Consider the following 16409-nt stretch of genomic DNA (forward strand, 5'->3'; position numbering starts at 1 on the left):
CTGAGTTTGTTTGCTTGTATTGCTGTAATAGGAAGGGGTGTGTGCCAAAACGTTTGCAAGGATTCAAGAATCTCCTAGTGAGCCTGGCAAAATGTCAGCAAAATGGATGTATAAAACTACACGAAAGTCAATAGCTTGGGTTTGGCTTCTGCAGAAATGAGTCAAGTTAGAAGTCTACTATGTGTCTCTCAAAGCTGAGAGGTGGAAAATTTGGACCTTACCTCAGTCTGCACATTTTTGGGCCAGTTGATGGTTGCAGTCCACGGGGTGGGCAAGCCTCAGCCAGGCACATACCGCAGTACTGATTCATGAAGGAAGGTCCTTGCCTTCAAAAAGTTTGCAATCTCATTTTCCAAACAATTAGGCCCATTTTTACCTTCCTTTCAAGGCTTCCAGATGTGTGTCTGGTATTTGGTTTGGCTGGGCAATTGTGGGCTTTCTTTCTTTTTTAACAACCACCCCCTTGTTTGGGCGGTTTAGCTTCTACACCTTTCCTAAGTGAGAACCTCAGACAAAGAGAAAGGATCTGAATCACACGGAAAGCTGAACAATGAATAATCAGCGCTGCCCAGACACCACTGCAGAACCCCGCAGAGAGAATCCCCAGCATGCAGATCCCTCCCAGATGAGCTTAGAGCTTATTTTGATATTTGTCCCTACCCAGATAAATCAATGTAAGTTGTTGTTTTTCAGTAAGAATGCATGCATCAGAAAACATGGTGTCCCCAGTACACATTACTTCAAGAAAATATATTTTAACTGTATTTCTGCTTGGGCCAATGCAGCCATAGAAGCCAAATAGGATTTACTTCTGCACAGAAAAGATATTCCCTACACAAATGTCTTCAAGAGGCTCATCCAACCTTAAAACTGACCAAATTCTGCTCCCTACCACTACTCCTGGGAACTGCTGATGCCCAAACACCTGCACAGACCTCAGCAGCAGCATCTTTTGGGAACACAGAGGGGTACTACAAAGTAGAACCATGGGAATTTGCAAAGCTTGAGATAGGGGGAGGAAGGAGAGAGCAGCTCAGGAGTGAGTGGAGTAATAGTTGAAGGGCAAGACTAGACCTGGGATGTGACAAGACATGAGGCTGTTTTCATGACAAAAGAAAGAAGCTGAAATGAGGCGATGGAGAGGGAAGCAGCTGCAGAGCTCAGGACTTCAGGACTGTTGAACGAGAGGAGTGTGTACAGCTCCTCTGGTGGAGCTGTCACTCACTGGCTTCAGCAATACTTGGAGCTGCTATAGCTCTCCAAAACACTTCTATTTCACTTCTCATGCCACTAAAAACAACCCTAAAAATGTCATACGAAGTTTTCCAGATGCTTTTCCTTACCTGTTCTTTTTTTGCATTAAGGCTAATCACCATCCTGCATTTTCATCAGCAAATCAAACTGAAAAATATAATTGTGAGGAGTGATCCTGCAAAGACAAAGGCAGCACTTAAAATCATGCTTGCCCTTCTGTCCTGGAACAAATTCCTCCAGCTGTGGCTACATCATCTCTCATTGGTATTTCTACCACTTTCAGCTTGCTCAGTCACTGTGCCGCATGCTCTTCGCAGAGACAACACTTTCTGACAACAAAGCCACTCATCATGGCAGCTGAAACTGTTTTTCACCAGTGATGGAAACGGAAAAACAGAGACATGAACCTGTACTTCAGCCAGTTACATTCTTGGAGAGCAGATGTTCTCACAACTTCTCCATATCCACATCTCATTACTGCCTGGCAAAATGTGTGTCAAAAACAGGATGAAGTTTGCCCTACTCTTTGAACTACTTCAGGGCTGTAAAAGTGAATTTAGACAGACAACTGGATTCTCCAATGAATATATCTGTATTTCCTTTCACATTGTTTGATCAAAACTCATTTCTTTACTGGACAGCATCACAGTACTGAAAACACCAAAACAAAGGTGGGAATATGAGTCCGTCTGCTCTGTCATGTTCCAGCCTACCACCAGGACCAAGCTGCATGGAAAGATTTTGACTTTCATAACCCCATCTTCCAATCTCAGCCAGGATCACAGAAAAGGTAAAATAACTTGGCTGCTGCAGTTTTTAGAAACCCTTCTTGCTTCTGACAGTCTCTTTGTCTTAGTCTCACTGCTGCATTACAGTTCCGTAATGCAATACAGGCTACCCAGGATTTGACACGAGAGCCACTGATCTTTCAAGAAATATTTTCTAAGACCTGCTGATCCAACAGAAGATCTGAAAAGCACTCAGAAATGAGAAGAATGGGAATCTCTTCAATACTGATCATGTTATCGTACTCTCTTCCATCACTCAGCTCATCTGCTTTGTTGGGAGAATTCCCACATCTTCATGATTTCTTTACTTTTCCTCTGCTTAAATAAGTCTACCTTGGATACAACGATGATTTTGCTTCCTTTTGTCTGTCACAGACCTATACTAGCTCTGACAGACTAAAATTGCCTGCTTTTTCTACATGCTGTCCATGCCTCCCTATTACTTTTCACATTCATGTCCCTGTTATCTATGGGTGGATAATCCAGGTTAATGGATTAACCTCCCTACAGGTACCAGCAGTGAACCTGACTCAGGTTCCGGCAGCGTGACAGAGTCCCACAAAGACATTCTTACATGAGCCAGAAGATGCCCACCGGGGCTTGTAAGCTCAGGCACAGCACTGGGGGACCAGAGCCCACTGTTCGGACCCATGCTGGCACATGCGCATTGCCCTCCTCTGTGTCTTAACCTCGGAAGGTTTTAGCTTGATAACCTTGGAACATCACAACATCTCTGACCTTTCTGTTTCCTATCACAACTTTTTAGATGGTCCCACACCCTTATTTACATATGATCTATATTAGACTTTTGCTTTCTTCTGCTCCCTCACCTCATCACCCGCTCTATGGCAGATTTTCAAAAGCTACTCTGTTCCATCTCCAAAAGCGTCCCAGCCTCAGCCACAAATCTCTTCCCAAAGAAGACACAAGTGTGCGCCAGTGCAGGTTCTGGCACATCCTGCATGCTGTGTTACTATATTAAACAGTAACGTAACAAATACATTAAATAACACCGTAATAAGCATGATGAAAATAATGAGCACAGTTAACTGTTTGAATCCTTACTTCCTTTGTAGTCCTTGCCGAGAGGTTTAGCTATGAAAGGCTGTATTGCATTATAACATCACCAAGATATTAATATCCAGGCAGAGAGATGAATGGCACGCTTACGCTGTACAATTAAAACTTTTCCAGTTTACCCTTTCAGTAAAATTTGTGGTTTATAATAAGCATCTTTGTCTATTCTGAAGAGAGTAAGGATTGGAAAGTTACATAGATGGGAACAGAGGTTCATTAAAGATTTAAAATAGAATGTGGTTTGGCATTGTAAAACAAACATGCATATAATATGGGTTGCATCAAGAGCTGCCTGAAAGGAACGCTCAATGTTCCTTTTCTCTTGTGATCCTGGATCTACTGGTCATGCTACCCACAGAAAGGGATAAAAAAGCAGCAGAGGTAAAATGTTCACACTTGTTCCCCACTAACATGGAGGTCTGCTCTATATCCCCACTCATTATGTATTTCTCATGCATATACACAGTCTGCATATATATGCATATGAGAAAAAACATGCATTTTAACTATCTTGCATCCAGATATTCATCAAAGCATACCGACTTTGTATTACTGATTTTTCTCACTTCAGTGCCTATAAACCCTTATTATTGAGCAAACACTCAGTGAGCATTTAAACATGCAGAAGAGCATACATGTTATTTGTTCAAGTCTAAGTCAGAGCACAGCACATTCCTGTTTCTCAAACACACAAGGAAGGCAGAAGGTGGGGAGACAGATCAAAAGCATTCCTGCAAAGTCAAGGTTTGAGTAAGAGGGTTAACATTACCAGGTAATTTATTTATACTGTTGGACATTGCTTCAATTTAGATAAAAGGCAGTTGCTTATCACATGGATTTTAATAACTGAGGTTAGGAGTCCTAGAAACCTGCAAAAGCTGGATCTTGAACAGCAAGTGATACACACAGACTATGGCTTTATTTACAGAGCCTTTTTTTACTGGGCTTTATTTACTGAGAGCTACTGCTGCGCGCCCAGAGCCAGGCAGCCCTGCCAGTGTTCCTCATCAGCGAGCACCTACACCCAGGCCAGTAATCCCGATAATTAACAAAATCTAGCACTAGAGGGAGGCTGAACACATGTTCTACTCTCTTTGGCATTTTCAGCTTCTCCAAATATTAGAAGGCAGGGGACCTAAAGCAAGCCCAGCACCCAAAGATAGGGCAGGTGCCACACAGCCAAGCAAGAGATGTGCTATTTAAGGTAGCACACCCTGTGGGGGCAAAACCCATGCTCTCCTCTCCCCAACTATTTGTCGATACGTACACCCATTTTTTTATTTATTTTTTTTTTAAAGAAAGAAAAAAGAAGAAGAAGAAAAAACCCTCCATTCTGGCTGTTCCCTTAGGTGGTGAGGCACAGCCCAGGGAGACGCACCACTGCTGCCACTCACTGTGAGGGAGTCAGGCAGCGAAATGCCTGGCAACTTCCACCATAACAAGGGTGAGGCTCTTGCTGCTCACATCTATCAACACGCTCCTCTTCTTCCAAGCCCATATTCTAGAGAGGAGTGAGCTGGGTCTCCTCTGAACAGCCCCAAAAAGGAAGGCATGGATGCCTTCAGGCCCCAAATTCCTTGGCAATAGGAATTTGAGCCCTTCAGCTGATTTCCTGTGTATGGCAACAACACAAAACAACCTGGCTCATGAGCCCAGTAGGTCTGAATGGGGGAATAGCTCCTGCCCAGTGAACAGTGCAGTACTGCAGCTCCTCCATGCATAGGTGGTTATAACAAGAACTGGTGTATTAAACTATTTGATCATAGGATCAGAGGATGGTTTGGGTTGGAAGAGACTTTAAAGGTCATCTGTGTCCAACTCTCCTGCTGTGGGCAAGGACACCTTCCAATGAATCAGGTTGCTCAAGGCACCATACAACCTGACCTTGAACACCTCCAGGAAGCGGGCATCCACAACTTTTCAGTACAACTCACCCAAGTGTCTCACCACCCTTACAATAAACAATTTCTTCCTAATATCTAAAACTGCCTTTCATGTATACCTTTTGAAGTGTGGTTGTTTCTTCACTCTAAACTCCATTGTAAACTACTTTTGCACATCCTTTTTGGTATATCCCAAATTCTTTACGATTTCAGCCACTGATGGTGTTTACTGATTAATTTGTAGTTCTTACAGTAATGAGGCAGTGCGATGTAGGAGACAGAATTGTTCTGGGACATAGGAGATCTAGGTGCTATTTTTAGCCTGCCATTGGTCAGCCTGGTGACCTAGGCAAAGCACTTTCCCTGCTTCAGCTTCTTTATCACGGAGAGACTGATATTTTTGTGAAGTGTTTTGTTGCCTGTCAAAAAACCCCACAATGATAACAGCCAGCGGTTGTTAGGAAAGAGGCCATCTCCCAGCTGAATACAATCTTTTCCTTTCTGTGATGCAGTAGCATTTAGGATCCCAAATGAAAATCAGACCCATCGTGCAGATGCAGCACCTGCAGGTAATTAGCAGCAATTCATAAATGCATGATTTTCCAAGGTGGTTCTTGGCAGGTTCCAAGCTGAGGGTCACACCTGCTCTGAGCCACCCAGGTACTGCCCCAACATAAAGGGAGGGATACTGAAGCCCTCCTTTTAGGAGAACTGATCATTTCAAAGCCAGTGGAGACCTGAAGCCCCCGCAATACGGCTTATCGAGACGCTTCTATAGCATACACAGCTCCAGAGCCAGCCTTCCACAGGACAAGATGTGGGATAGGGGCTGTGTGCTTTCACACTGCTGTGCATAGTCCTGATCCCAGAGCAACCCTGCCTGGCGACCATGGAAGAAATTGCCAGTGAGGGTCCCTCTTGTGAGTAAACAAAGCACTTGAGAGGTTGCTTATAAGAGTTTTCAACTTCTGCTTTCCCTGGCCTGGGCAGAATGCCCATTTTGAACCTAGAAGGCAAAAAAAGTTAATAACAATCTACCTCCCTCCCTCCCAGATCTATCTATATCCCTTTGACAAACAGTGATTTCATTTTTCTTCCCGTCCAGCATTTTTTTTTTCTTTTTTAAACTGAGCCCAGGCCAACGTGGCAAAAAGCTCTTTGCTCATGTCCTTATTTGTCAAACACGCCATTGCCGCACCCTCACCATCATTCTGGGAACAAGCCCTCGCCTTTGCCGGCTGACAGTCAAAAGGGAACTTCCCAATACAACTCTCCCCCAGCCCCAATGCACTTTTTTTTTTTTAAAAAAGCATTTCTTTTTCTTTTTTTTTTTTTTAATTTCATCCCCAGCCCTGCTGCAAATCCAAACATGATGGATCTAGATGGGAAAACAGAAATTATGAGAAAATTCCAGATCTATTGCAAAGGTATTTCAAGATCCAGTTCTCCTCTGATTTCCAGACCGTGGGCACCTTGAGGGAAGTCACATACTAAAGTACCTTTTTGGATCAGATCCTAAGTGGCCAGTTCCACTGTCCAAATAGAGATCCAGAGATAAACAGGCCTATGAAAGCTTGGCATTATTTTAACTGCTGCTCTTAAGCTACAACTTAAACTGTAATAATCTGCATAGCTTTTAGCCATCTGCTAACAGTAATGCTTGAAATGATAATAAGCTAGAGATATATATTCTGCTGCCCTCATCAACTTAACACCTAGTATAAAAATCTTTACCTGGAGCCACAGCTCATGTATTTGTAACCTGTCATCATCACTGTGCTATCCAGAGAGAAATTTCTGTGGTAAAAGGGCTGATTTGTTGGAGCAGATAAATTTTACTCTGGAGTAAAACTGGAGGGCTTGCGCCAGGTCCGCGGGGGCCAAACCACCCCAGGCAGCAGTCTCAGATCTGGTCCATGCTTGGGAATGGGGTCATCTGCTCCAGCACTTATATTTGGGAACGGGGAAACTGAGGCAGGGAAATGAAGTGGCCTGGCATCAGAGAGCAGAATCAGTCTTGGCATTAGTCTGCTGGACCCTGGTCCAACACATGCTCACAAGACTCCTGCCTTCACACAACCACGTCCTGAGAGTTGAGAAAGGATCCACAGCAGAAGAAACACAACCATCATTTGTTCTGCTCTTTCACCATGGGAACCTCTGTTTGGAATCGTGAAAATGATTGTGCTCAATGAACAAAGGCATTAAGCAGCTTTCTCCATCACCACTTGCCCTTTTCCCTCTTCTCTAAGGCCTTATGTTTTGCTTCAGCACGGCTTTTGCTGCTCCTGCAAGATAAGGAACTGATTTTACAACACAAGACCCTACCAGACTGACTTAGCCCTGGCTTTTGTCTGCTCCCAATCTCCTTCAGAGGAAGGAAAAGAAAGGGGAAAAGGGTGACAAGAGAGCACAGATTAAAGGCAGGGACGTGTGTTTGCTGCACAGAGTACATCTGGGGGTGGTGACAGGCAGGAGTGCTGGGGTACAACTGGTAGGCTTGCCTTCCTCCAAACAGGATACTACACAAAGGAATCTCACTCTAACCAAGCTCCTGGCAAAACCCAACACCATGAATACAGCTCCAGCCCTAGATTCCCAAAGCCAGAGAGAACAGGCATGACAAGTAGCAATTCCATGAGCCTATTAGGAAGAGCCATCCCATCAGGTGGTTCTTCCAAGGGTCACATCCTTGTGACAGTCCCAAGTGTCTTAGGGACATCTTTGGACCCATCATAGGAGGGAAGCATGAGGACTTTAAGACACAAGCACCTTCCAAGAAACACAGTGAGGTCTTCTCCTTGGGTGACACAGCAAGGAGAAAGCCTGACCCCAATGAGCACGTGAGGTGTTGTGACCCACTCCTGCTGCCTAGGCTTCTGCACAGGCAGCTGTGCAGGCAGCACCCAGCCCTTGTCAGGAGCCTGCTGCTTCCCAGCGGGGTCTGGAAGCTCCCGTGCTCCCACAGGGTCCACTCTTCTCTGAGAGATAAGAGACAGAACAACATTTGCTGGGGAATTACTTCACTTCCCCAAGGCTGGGAAAAGCCATGCTCCACACTTGTCTAATGTCCCTGACGGCAGCAGCCTTTCCTGGCAAGGGAGAACACAATTCTTATTAACCCCTTCCATCTCGAAGGCTGCTTATAATGCAGAACCCATTGCAGGAACATGCTGAGTGGGATAAGTTGAACATCTCACCACAGGCAAGAGATCATAGGAAGTCCATGAGGGAGTGAAATGTTAACTTTTTACAGATGCATGAAGTAGATTAATTGACTCTAGAGTTTGTGGTGGGGTCAGGAACCAAGTCAGGTCTCTTGAATCCTGTTTAATGTCTGCCCATCAGCCTCAGGTTCAAATCCATCAAGGGACACCGGACTGCCACAGCCTTCCAGGGTCATCAAGGGCAGCCCTGCGGCAGTGGATACAGCTCTCATTACCCTCAAACCTAGATCACACTTGCTTTGTTCTCACTACTCCTCCCTGGAGACTCTTTGAGATCTCTGCAGTCTTGGTGCTTAGAAACTTTCTAAAAAACAGCAAGAAGGTACTTCTGGCAAGCTCAGCCTCTCCTGTTCCTGCACAAACACCCAGAGCTGAAACAGTTGTCCTTCTCTGGTGCCTATTCCCCAAATGTATTTAAAATTTGCAACCATACCCCTCATCAGCCTTTCTTTTGCTCAGCTAAGAAGCCAAACTCTTCTGGCCTCCACTGGCATGATCAGCTCCTCACTGCTCGATCACCCTGACAGCCTGTCTACGCAGTCTGAATACGTCTCTCCCAAACATGCCTGAGCTAACGCAATGGCATTCAACACTCCAAGCAAGTCAGGAATGTCTGCACAAAAGTGTTCATACATTTCAAAGGCACTCAAGGTACCTCCCTATCCACAAAGGACATACCATCATCATCTGATGCATCTTAGAAGGGGCACTTTCATCCAGACAGCAAATCTAGAGGATCCACACCAGCAAAAAGGAGGTGAAAAGGGTCTCAGTGACATCACTGGAGCCTGTGCCAGGGCTTATTTGTTCCACTTAATTTTAGGCATCTAAACAAAGCACTTTTAGGATCAGATTACTGACCTAAAGTCTCTCCTCAGTCCATGGAAGGAGATGGCCCTTCCAGAAAACAATTAATTCTGGGAAGGTTTCACTCTCATCCACCATCACAAGGACATAAGGCAATTAGTCTTCTAATTCAAGCCAGATGGGAAAAATCCTTTAATAGCCCAGCAAGTTTTGAATGGAAATATCCCTGCTTGGGAAACACAGCTTGCTAAAGCTAATTTGGTTGTTCCTGACACATGATTTCTAACCACAGCATTTTGTCATCTCATTTTATTATCATTCATTCATTTGCAGAATTTTTTCATCAGTTCTGTACAAATGATAAAAATTCTTATCTTCTTACCTGCACATTGAAAGTAGCATCATCTAGAGGGGGTGGGGGAGGAAAGGCACCTTGTGACGATGTGATGTTCCCAAGATCATCCACAGGAGGCGGGGGTGGAGGAAGGAAGTCTCCTAGAAGAGAGAATGCGAGAACTTAGACTCACCAGCATTTCCCTACATCATGACACGGATGATCAGGATGAACTCAGCAATACAGCTCTGCCATAGGTTTTGTGGCACAGGAAGCAATACATCATTCAACCATTAAATGCTCAGCTACACCCCTTGCTGCTTCAGGAGATGGCTATGACAGATCAGTAATGTTGGCAGATCACTTAGAGGTGCTCAGAATCCACAGCAGAAGATGACTTGCCACCAAGCCTGAAGGCACCAACAACCAGCTCCACAGATCGAAGCCTGCATCTCAGATCTGTCACAGGCAACTACAACATTTGCAATAATGAATGCCCTGCGGACAGCCTTGCAAGGGATCCCATCCAATTCACTCCCCATGTGTGCTAATTATTATTATAAAGACAGCATTGGATGCTACCTAAAAGCAGGGATTCCCTGTTGCAGAGGACACATAAAGGGCTGGAGCCTAATATCTTGGCCAGCCCTTCTCCTGCATCCTTGCTGCTGGCAGGCAGCCACATTCTTTGCATCTCCCTCTTCCTATAGGGACCTCATAGCTTCATTTAAAGTAATGGTAGGAAGATCACAGACTCTTCTTGGTGACAACAGCCATATGATGAGCCAGTTACAAGCTCAGAAGCATCCACATATTTTAATTCCGAGGAAGATTTTTACATGGGGCTCATGTGCAAAATATCTACACTTTCATTTTCTCATCTTAAGTTTCCAAAAGTACTGAGGTGAAGTCAAAGCAGTATATTATCTGTGAAGCCATCCAGCTTAGCATAGAGGTGGGGGTGGGAGCACAAAGGAGATAACAAGGATAGAGCTGCACAGACTGTGGGCAGCAGGACACCAGGCTCTGAAAGCACTTCCTAAGGATGGAAAAAAAGTGCATTTACCGTTAGCACTGGATTTGGCCTCTAGGGAGGCAGCTGCTTGTAATTGGACCACATTGGTACATTTTTATTTCTCACAAAGCTTGATGCTACAAGTAGAGCTGTTTGCAGTGGGTCTCCTGTGTGCATGGAAGTTCAAGATGAATAAAAACGGGATATTTCACTTACATATAGGAAATATTGCTTTTGGAGGAGTTTTGGAGGAAACACGGGCTTCCCTACTTGACCATCCACATCTCCACGCACTGCCACACTGCCTCCCAGCTACAGGCCCATAGCACCATCCTCAAATACCAACGAACAGGCTTCAAACCACTCAGAAAGGTGTTTGGCCAAACCCCAGTGACCCTCAGCCCTCTGGACCACCCGTGCCCAGGTTAACCCCCTGGGTTCAGTCTGTCCAAGGCACAGGCACCAGCTGGGCAGCACTATCGGCACAGTACCTTCATGCTATGCGCCATGGGAAGCAGATGGATCTGCAGCCCTGGAAAGCTTTTCTGTTTGATTTCAAATCACCCTCTGAAAGGCACAAACTCCCTCTAGGACTTTCAGGGGTTTTATTTCCCAGGAAAGTAATTTCTTCCGATTTTCCCCAGAGTGAGCATGGATAGGACTCAAAAACCCCCCTCTGAATCCCTAAGAAGGTATAATCCTAAATACAGATGCACAAAGACAGTTCAAAAACAACACACTGAAAACTAATTTAAGACTACCATGTTGCTCCAATACATAAAATCCCATGAAAGCCACTGGCTCACGATGATAGAGTTCAAGACTGACTTTTTTTTAATATTATGTCCAATAAAATCTGCAGTATCCTCCTCTTCACCCTATAATTAATTCAATCTTTCACTTCAAATCATATGAAATAAAATAGTGAGTAAAAATAAAAAAATAAATATTTTGAAATTAATATCTTGGTGTTTAGTTCTAAAAAAATGCTGGCATGTTTGAGTGCTAAGCAAACTTTTCTCCTTTGCTCTGAAAATGACCCTTCAACAAACCAACGTGGTTTTGCAAACAAATTCAACTCCAGCAGGCACATACTTCCCAAAGAATACACTTCAGATGATGCTTCTCCAGTTAGTCCCAGCTCCAATGCCAAAGACTCATCTCCCTGCACAGCACATTAGTCAGACATTCTTGCTTTATTTACAACCCTTCAAAACACCTAAGCAAGATCGAGGCAGAGAATGTGTTGACAGTGATGAGACAGGGAAAGGGATAAGGTTTATGCATAAACAGATTACAATTGCTGTAACACAAGGGGAAAACAACGGTTGCTAGAACAAACACAAAACAAATATTGTTTTGCCCCTTTGGAAGATCTGTTCTTCCTGAAAGAAAAGAATATTGGCAAGATTTTTTAGAAAAGAAGCAAAAGACAGAAACGGAGAAGAGCCCTTTTCTAGACTTTGGAAGAAAACAATTTTCTTTGCAGTAGGAGGCAGCTGGCTCTACTACATCCCAACCCAGCTCTGCTGACTGTCCCCTGTGTCAGATAAGCTGTTGGCTTCACTCTCCCCACAAATGGTAAAGTTTTTAGACTGGGAAGCAGAGAGCAGATGCCTGATGAACTGGGGGAACTTTGCAGATGTTTGGCCTTTTCCTGGTCCTCTGTGAACAGATGGACTTTTCTTCTTCACAGCTTTATAGTTATTTATCCTGCCACTACACTTTCCTCTTTCCCACACACAGCCGTAGGACCCAATGCTGTTCCCACTGGACATGTGAGAGAGTATTCCCTTGGGTGCAGGAGGGAAACTAGTTCTGGTATTACTATTATTATTATTATTGGCATTGTTGGAAGTTTCCCTCCAGCGGAGAGGGAAGCACGCAAAGACTGCAGTATCTGTGTCCTGAGCAGTATATGGTTTTAGATGACGTACAGAAGAAACAGGACTACATTTGAGGGAGTAAAGGACAAGAAAAAAAAAAGCTGAAAGCAAGCTTACACACCATTTAAGCAGCACCTCCCTACAGATTTCTCCGATGCATCTCAAGGACCTTCCCTCACCCCAGAAGCTTTACAAGCCAGACAGATTTCACTTGCTCAGAGTCAGGCAAGCTGTGGGAAGAGGCAGGAAAGTCCATGTACAGACAGAGCATATCACCACTGCCACCCACTGTTGACCACCACCAGCATCAGTCAGCTATGTGGGGAGCTGTGGGGAGCTACGTGGGGAAGGGACTGTCCCCTGGTCTGCATGGATGCGCTGGCAGCCACAGCAGAAATGGGGCTCTGGGGTTACCAGAGTTAACCATGGGCTGGTGGAGGACATATCCCACCCTGAGGACTCACCCTCTCCCGTCTGATTTAACTCTGCTGCCCCTCCATGGATAAGGGATACAGTGGCCAAAAGGCTTGTTAGTATTGATTACTGCTCAGCACAGAGATTGGCATTTTGGTTGACATTCATCTAGCGTCAGCTTGAACATTTGGAGGTACTTAAGTTATGAGCATGACTGGACCAAGTTCCATCAATGGAAAGACATCAAGCACCTGCAGGAGGCAGTTTATCCTTCAAGGCAGGTGAAATCACCTTCCAGAGGCAAGTGCTCCTGTGGAGAAGGCATGTTTGCAGGCAGGGAGCCGCAGCCTATCTCACCTTGCACCTTGGCATAGTCTGCCTTCAGCTCTCAATTAGAAATCTCTACCTATTACCTTACCTTTAGAGGAGAAAATACCCCCTGTAGCCCAGCTACTTGTTTCTTCCTCTTACAGCTGTAAAGAGTCAAACTACAAAGAGGCTGTGTGGTGCAATAAATGTGCCAGCCTGGTTATTTCAGATGCAATGGTGCAATATGTCGCAAAACCGCAGGTTTGAGCTCTTCTCTCGGCACTCATGTCTGCTCCAGCACCAGAGCATCACCCAGCATAACCATAACAGATGATACTGGCAGCCCCAGTAACGTTCCGCCCCATATTTTACAATCAAGAAAATGGACAGATGTTAAGTCAGTCCATCACAGCTGTGTTGGGAAACCATAGCAGAGCCATAAGCAAAACTGATGCCTCCCAAGCCCCAGCCCAGCTTCTGGCTTCAATCAAATCTATGCCACGAAGATGCATTTGCAAGGTTTTACCCCTCATGTCCCCAATATCTCCCCTTTCACACTTTCCAAGGGGATTTAGACATTTCATTATTAGACAATTCAAATGTACAAATAAAAAAAAAAATTGTTCAAAGCCTTAACAGATGTCTAAATCAGCACAAGCCTGTCAGGCTGAATAGAAACTCTAAAATTTTTGCTGTTGGCTGCCTGATGCCTTCTGGATACAAGTACAAGCTGAGAAAAACATCCTGTCTCATACACTGAGAACCTTTCTCACTTACAGTCTAACCTTTAAATTTTTAAGTGCACTTCAGCTATTGGCAGGATCAGGCTCGCATGTCTCAAGCCTTTGTTTTCAGGGAGATATATCTGCCAGCCAACAAATGAGTTGCAGCACAGTAATTGCCTCCTCCCTTGACTGACACAGTTGTTTAGACATTAAGATTTGCAGCTTTGAAACTTCTAGACACAAAGAGGATCTCACATGTTCAGTAAGAAGAGACTGGGGGTAAAACCCTTGGAAGCAACACAAAAAAACCCACCCCAAAACCAGCATATTTTTCCCTGAAACAATAACTTAATGAAATTTATCAACCAACAAAACAGGGTTCACACTGGTCTTCCTGGATCTCTGGCTGACATCTGAAGACTATATGCCCAGATGTTTTTCATTTTTCTCCTTCCAAACAAAAAAAAATCCCAAACCTTTTCTCATCTTGACTGTGATAATTTATGACTCTGTAGCTGCTACAGAATCAGTTTGAATTGCCTGAAAAACACAGCTTTCCCCTGACTCAGAGACTAGAATAAGGACAGCAATGAAGCAAACCCCCGCTGTTGTGTTTCCTTTCTGATCCGAACAGACTCCACTTGGGAAAGCATCAAGCAGATACAGGCACTTCCCACTGCCCTGTCAAGTGTTTAATTTCTACTGCAAAAGCCAAAGTTTGCAGTTTGAGGGTGATCTACATTGAAACAATTAAGATTTACATTTAAACTCTAATCCATTTACCACTGGGCTAAAATCCTTTTGACTGAGGCCACCATGAACCCATACTCCATAATAACCACTGCAAAAATCCTGCAGAATATTACAGTATTACTAAGTGATCTGGGACACTTCATACTGCAGAAGTGACGCCGCAGGATTTTTACAGAAAACTTCACCCAGATATGACCTGATGACTCTTAGGCGTGAACACGCATTTTACTAAGTTTCCCAAAATGAACATTTTCCTGTAACATTTGTATTTAACACATAACACTGGACAAGGAAAGCACACTATTAAAACCATGTTTTGCGTCAATGCATCCTTGGTCAAAACCATGTTGTAAGGGGTCACCGACACCACACCAGTGCAGGGGAAGCCATCACGTGATTATACACCAGCTCCACAATCTACTTAAACAGAACACATTGACTTGTGATTTCTAAACCTCAGCAGCTCCACCAACCCAGAGCACTGTTTAAATCACCACTCTCTTACCAATCACTAATCCTACCATTTGAACTACTTCTGCTAATCAGTCACTGTATTAATGAGCAAGAGGGAGAAAAAAAAATCCCATGCTGGCTAATTTCATCCTTAGCATTTAAAAAAGGAATACTGAGTCTGTCAGGTAGTTGCACAGAAAATTTACTTCACCACCTGCTAGCTGAAATATTGCTTTTATGGATTTATATTGTATTAAAAGGTCACTGGCTGTTTAAGTCTTAAACAGTTTTAATCATTCTAAAAGTCTCTTAACAGTAAGAAAAGGAAGCTCAGAACAAACAGCAGCAGGGATTCTAATTAAAAGGGACAATTCATCTAATTTTATTTGGGGTTAATTATTCAGGATTCACTCTCTGATGTGTAAGGAATAGCAATTAGTAATTTTAGTGATTTGAGGAACATTGGAGGTGTAATCAGTTAAAATGAGTGAGTGTTTACAACACAAGATGTTGAATTAGTTTCTCGCAGCTGGAGAACAGGAACATTAGTCACCTACAGTTCAGGACTATGAATCGCAGTCCTGCTTAAAATATTCAACGAAAAAAACCCACACGCCAACAATCATCTGGTAATTTTGTTTACTACATGGAGAGTCAATATGCAACACGTACCATGGCACTTATGTATCCTCATTTCCACCTTCATCCTCTTGTCCAACTACCAAAACCCCTCAGATTCACTGGAAACAATTCCCAGCATTTTTCCTATCTGTACAACTCCAGCCAGACTACCTTTCTGCCACACCACCTTTTACCAGAGCTAGCTGAGATAATGAAAGAAGCAGTCTATGAAACTTTCAAATGTTAATTAACTTTGGTGGTTAAATAAACAAATATGACTGCACGATTAACTTAAAACCTCTAGGTACAATTCCTCCTGCAAAAGCAAATCCAAAACAGTTCCACTGCAATTGCTCTGGATTTCTTCCAGCGTTACAAGAGCCAGAATGAAGTACTAAGGCTTCTACAAGTACCAGATGAGACTCATGGGGACAGAGTTGCCGTGTGGTAGAGTACCAACAAGTTGATCCAACACTAGCTGCTTTCACATTTGAGCTGAAGTAACAGCTCAAGAGCCATTTTTTCCCATCTCTTAAGAGTTAACTGGTTTTTGCCACCATTTAGGCATCGCAAAGTGACTCAGTGGGACTGGACCTGGATCGTTTGCATTGTCCACAAGTTTGTGACCACTAAAAGGAGCGGTGTTGGCACACTATGCCAGGCTAACTTCAGATGATACAGCTTTTATTGAGTAACTTGATATAGCACAAACAGATGCTATCTTTAGTGTGCTGTACACAGACCTTTCACTCCAGCTCTGGTCACCAGTGGGGAAAATCCCACCCACCTCTGTTTCGTGTCAGAACTTGTTGACCTCCCTCTCAAAACACCCCAAAGACAGTAATTAGGATGAGGGTAGGAAA

General features: G+C 44.0%; 1 protein-coding gene across 21 annotated transcripts in view; it reads right to left on the reverse strand.

Moving 5' to 3' along the window:
* The window catches only part of LPP (LIM domain containing preferred translocation partner in lipoma), a 340056-nt gene that overhangs the window by 176317 nt on the left and 147330 nt on the right, over nucleotides 1-16409 (reverse strand). For all 21 annotated transcript variants that reach the window (XM_054075104.1, XM_054075101.1, XM_054075093.1 and 18 more), the window contains one exon: nucleotides 9419-9531. In XM_054075104.1, the coding sequence (XP_053931079.1) occupies nucleotides 9419-9531 (113 nt within the window). The remainder of the gene's footprint in view (nucleotides 1-9418; nucleotides 9532-16409) is intronic.

This window comes from Cuculus canorus, chromosome 9 (assembly GCF_017976375.1).
Source record: "Cuculus canorus isolate bCucCan1 chromosome 9, bCucCan1.pri, whole genome shotgun sequence".
Lineage (NCBI taxonomy): Eukaryota > Metazoa > Chordata > Aves > Cuculiformes > Cuculidae > Cuculus > Cuculus canorus.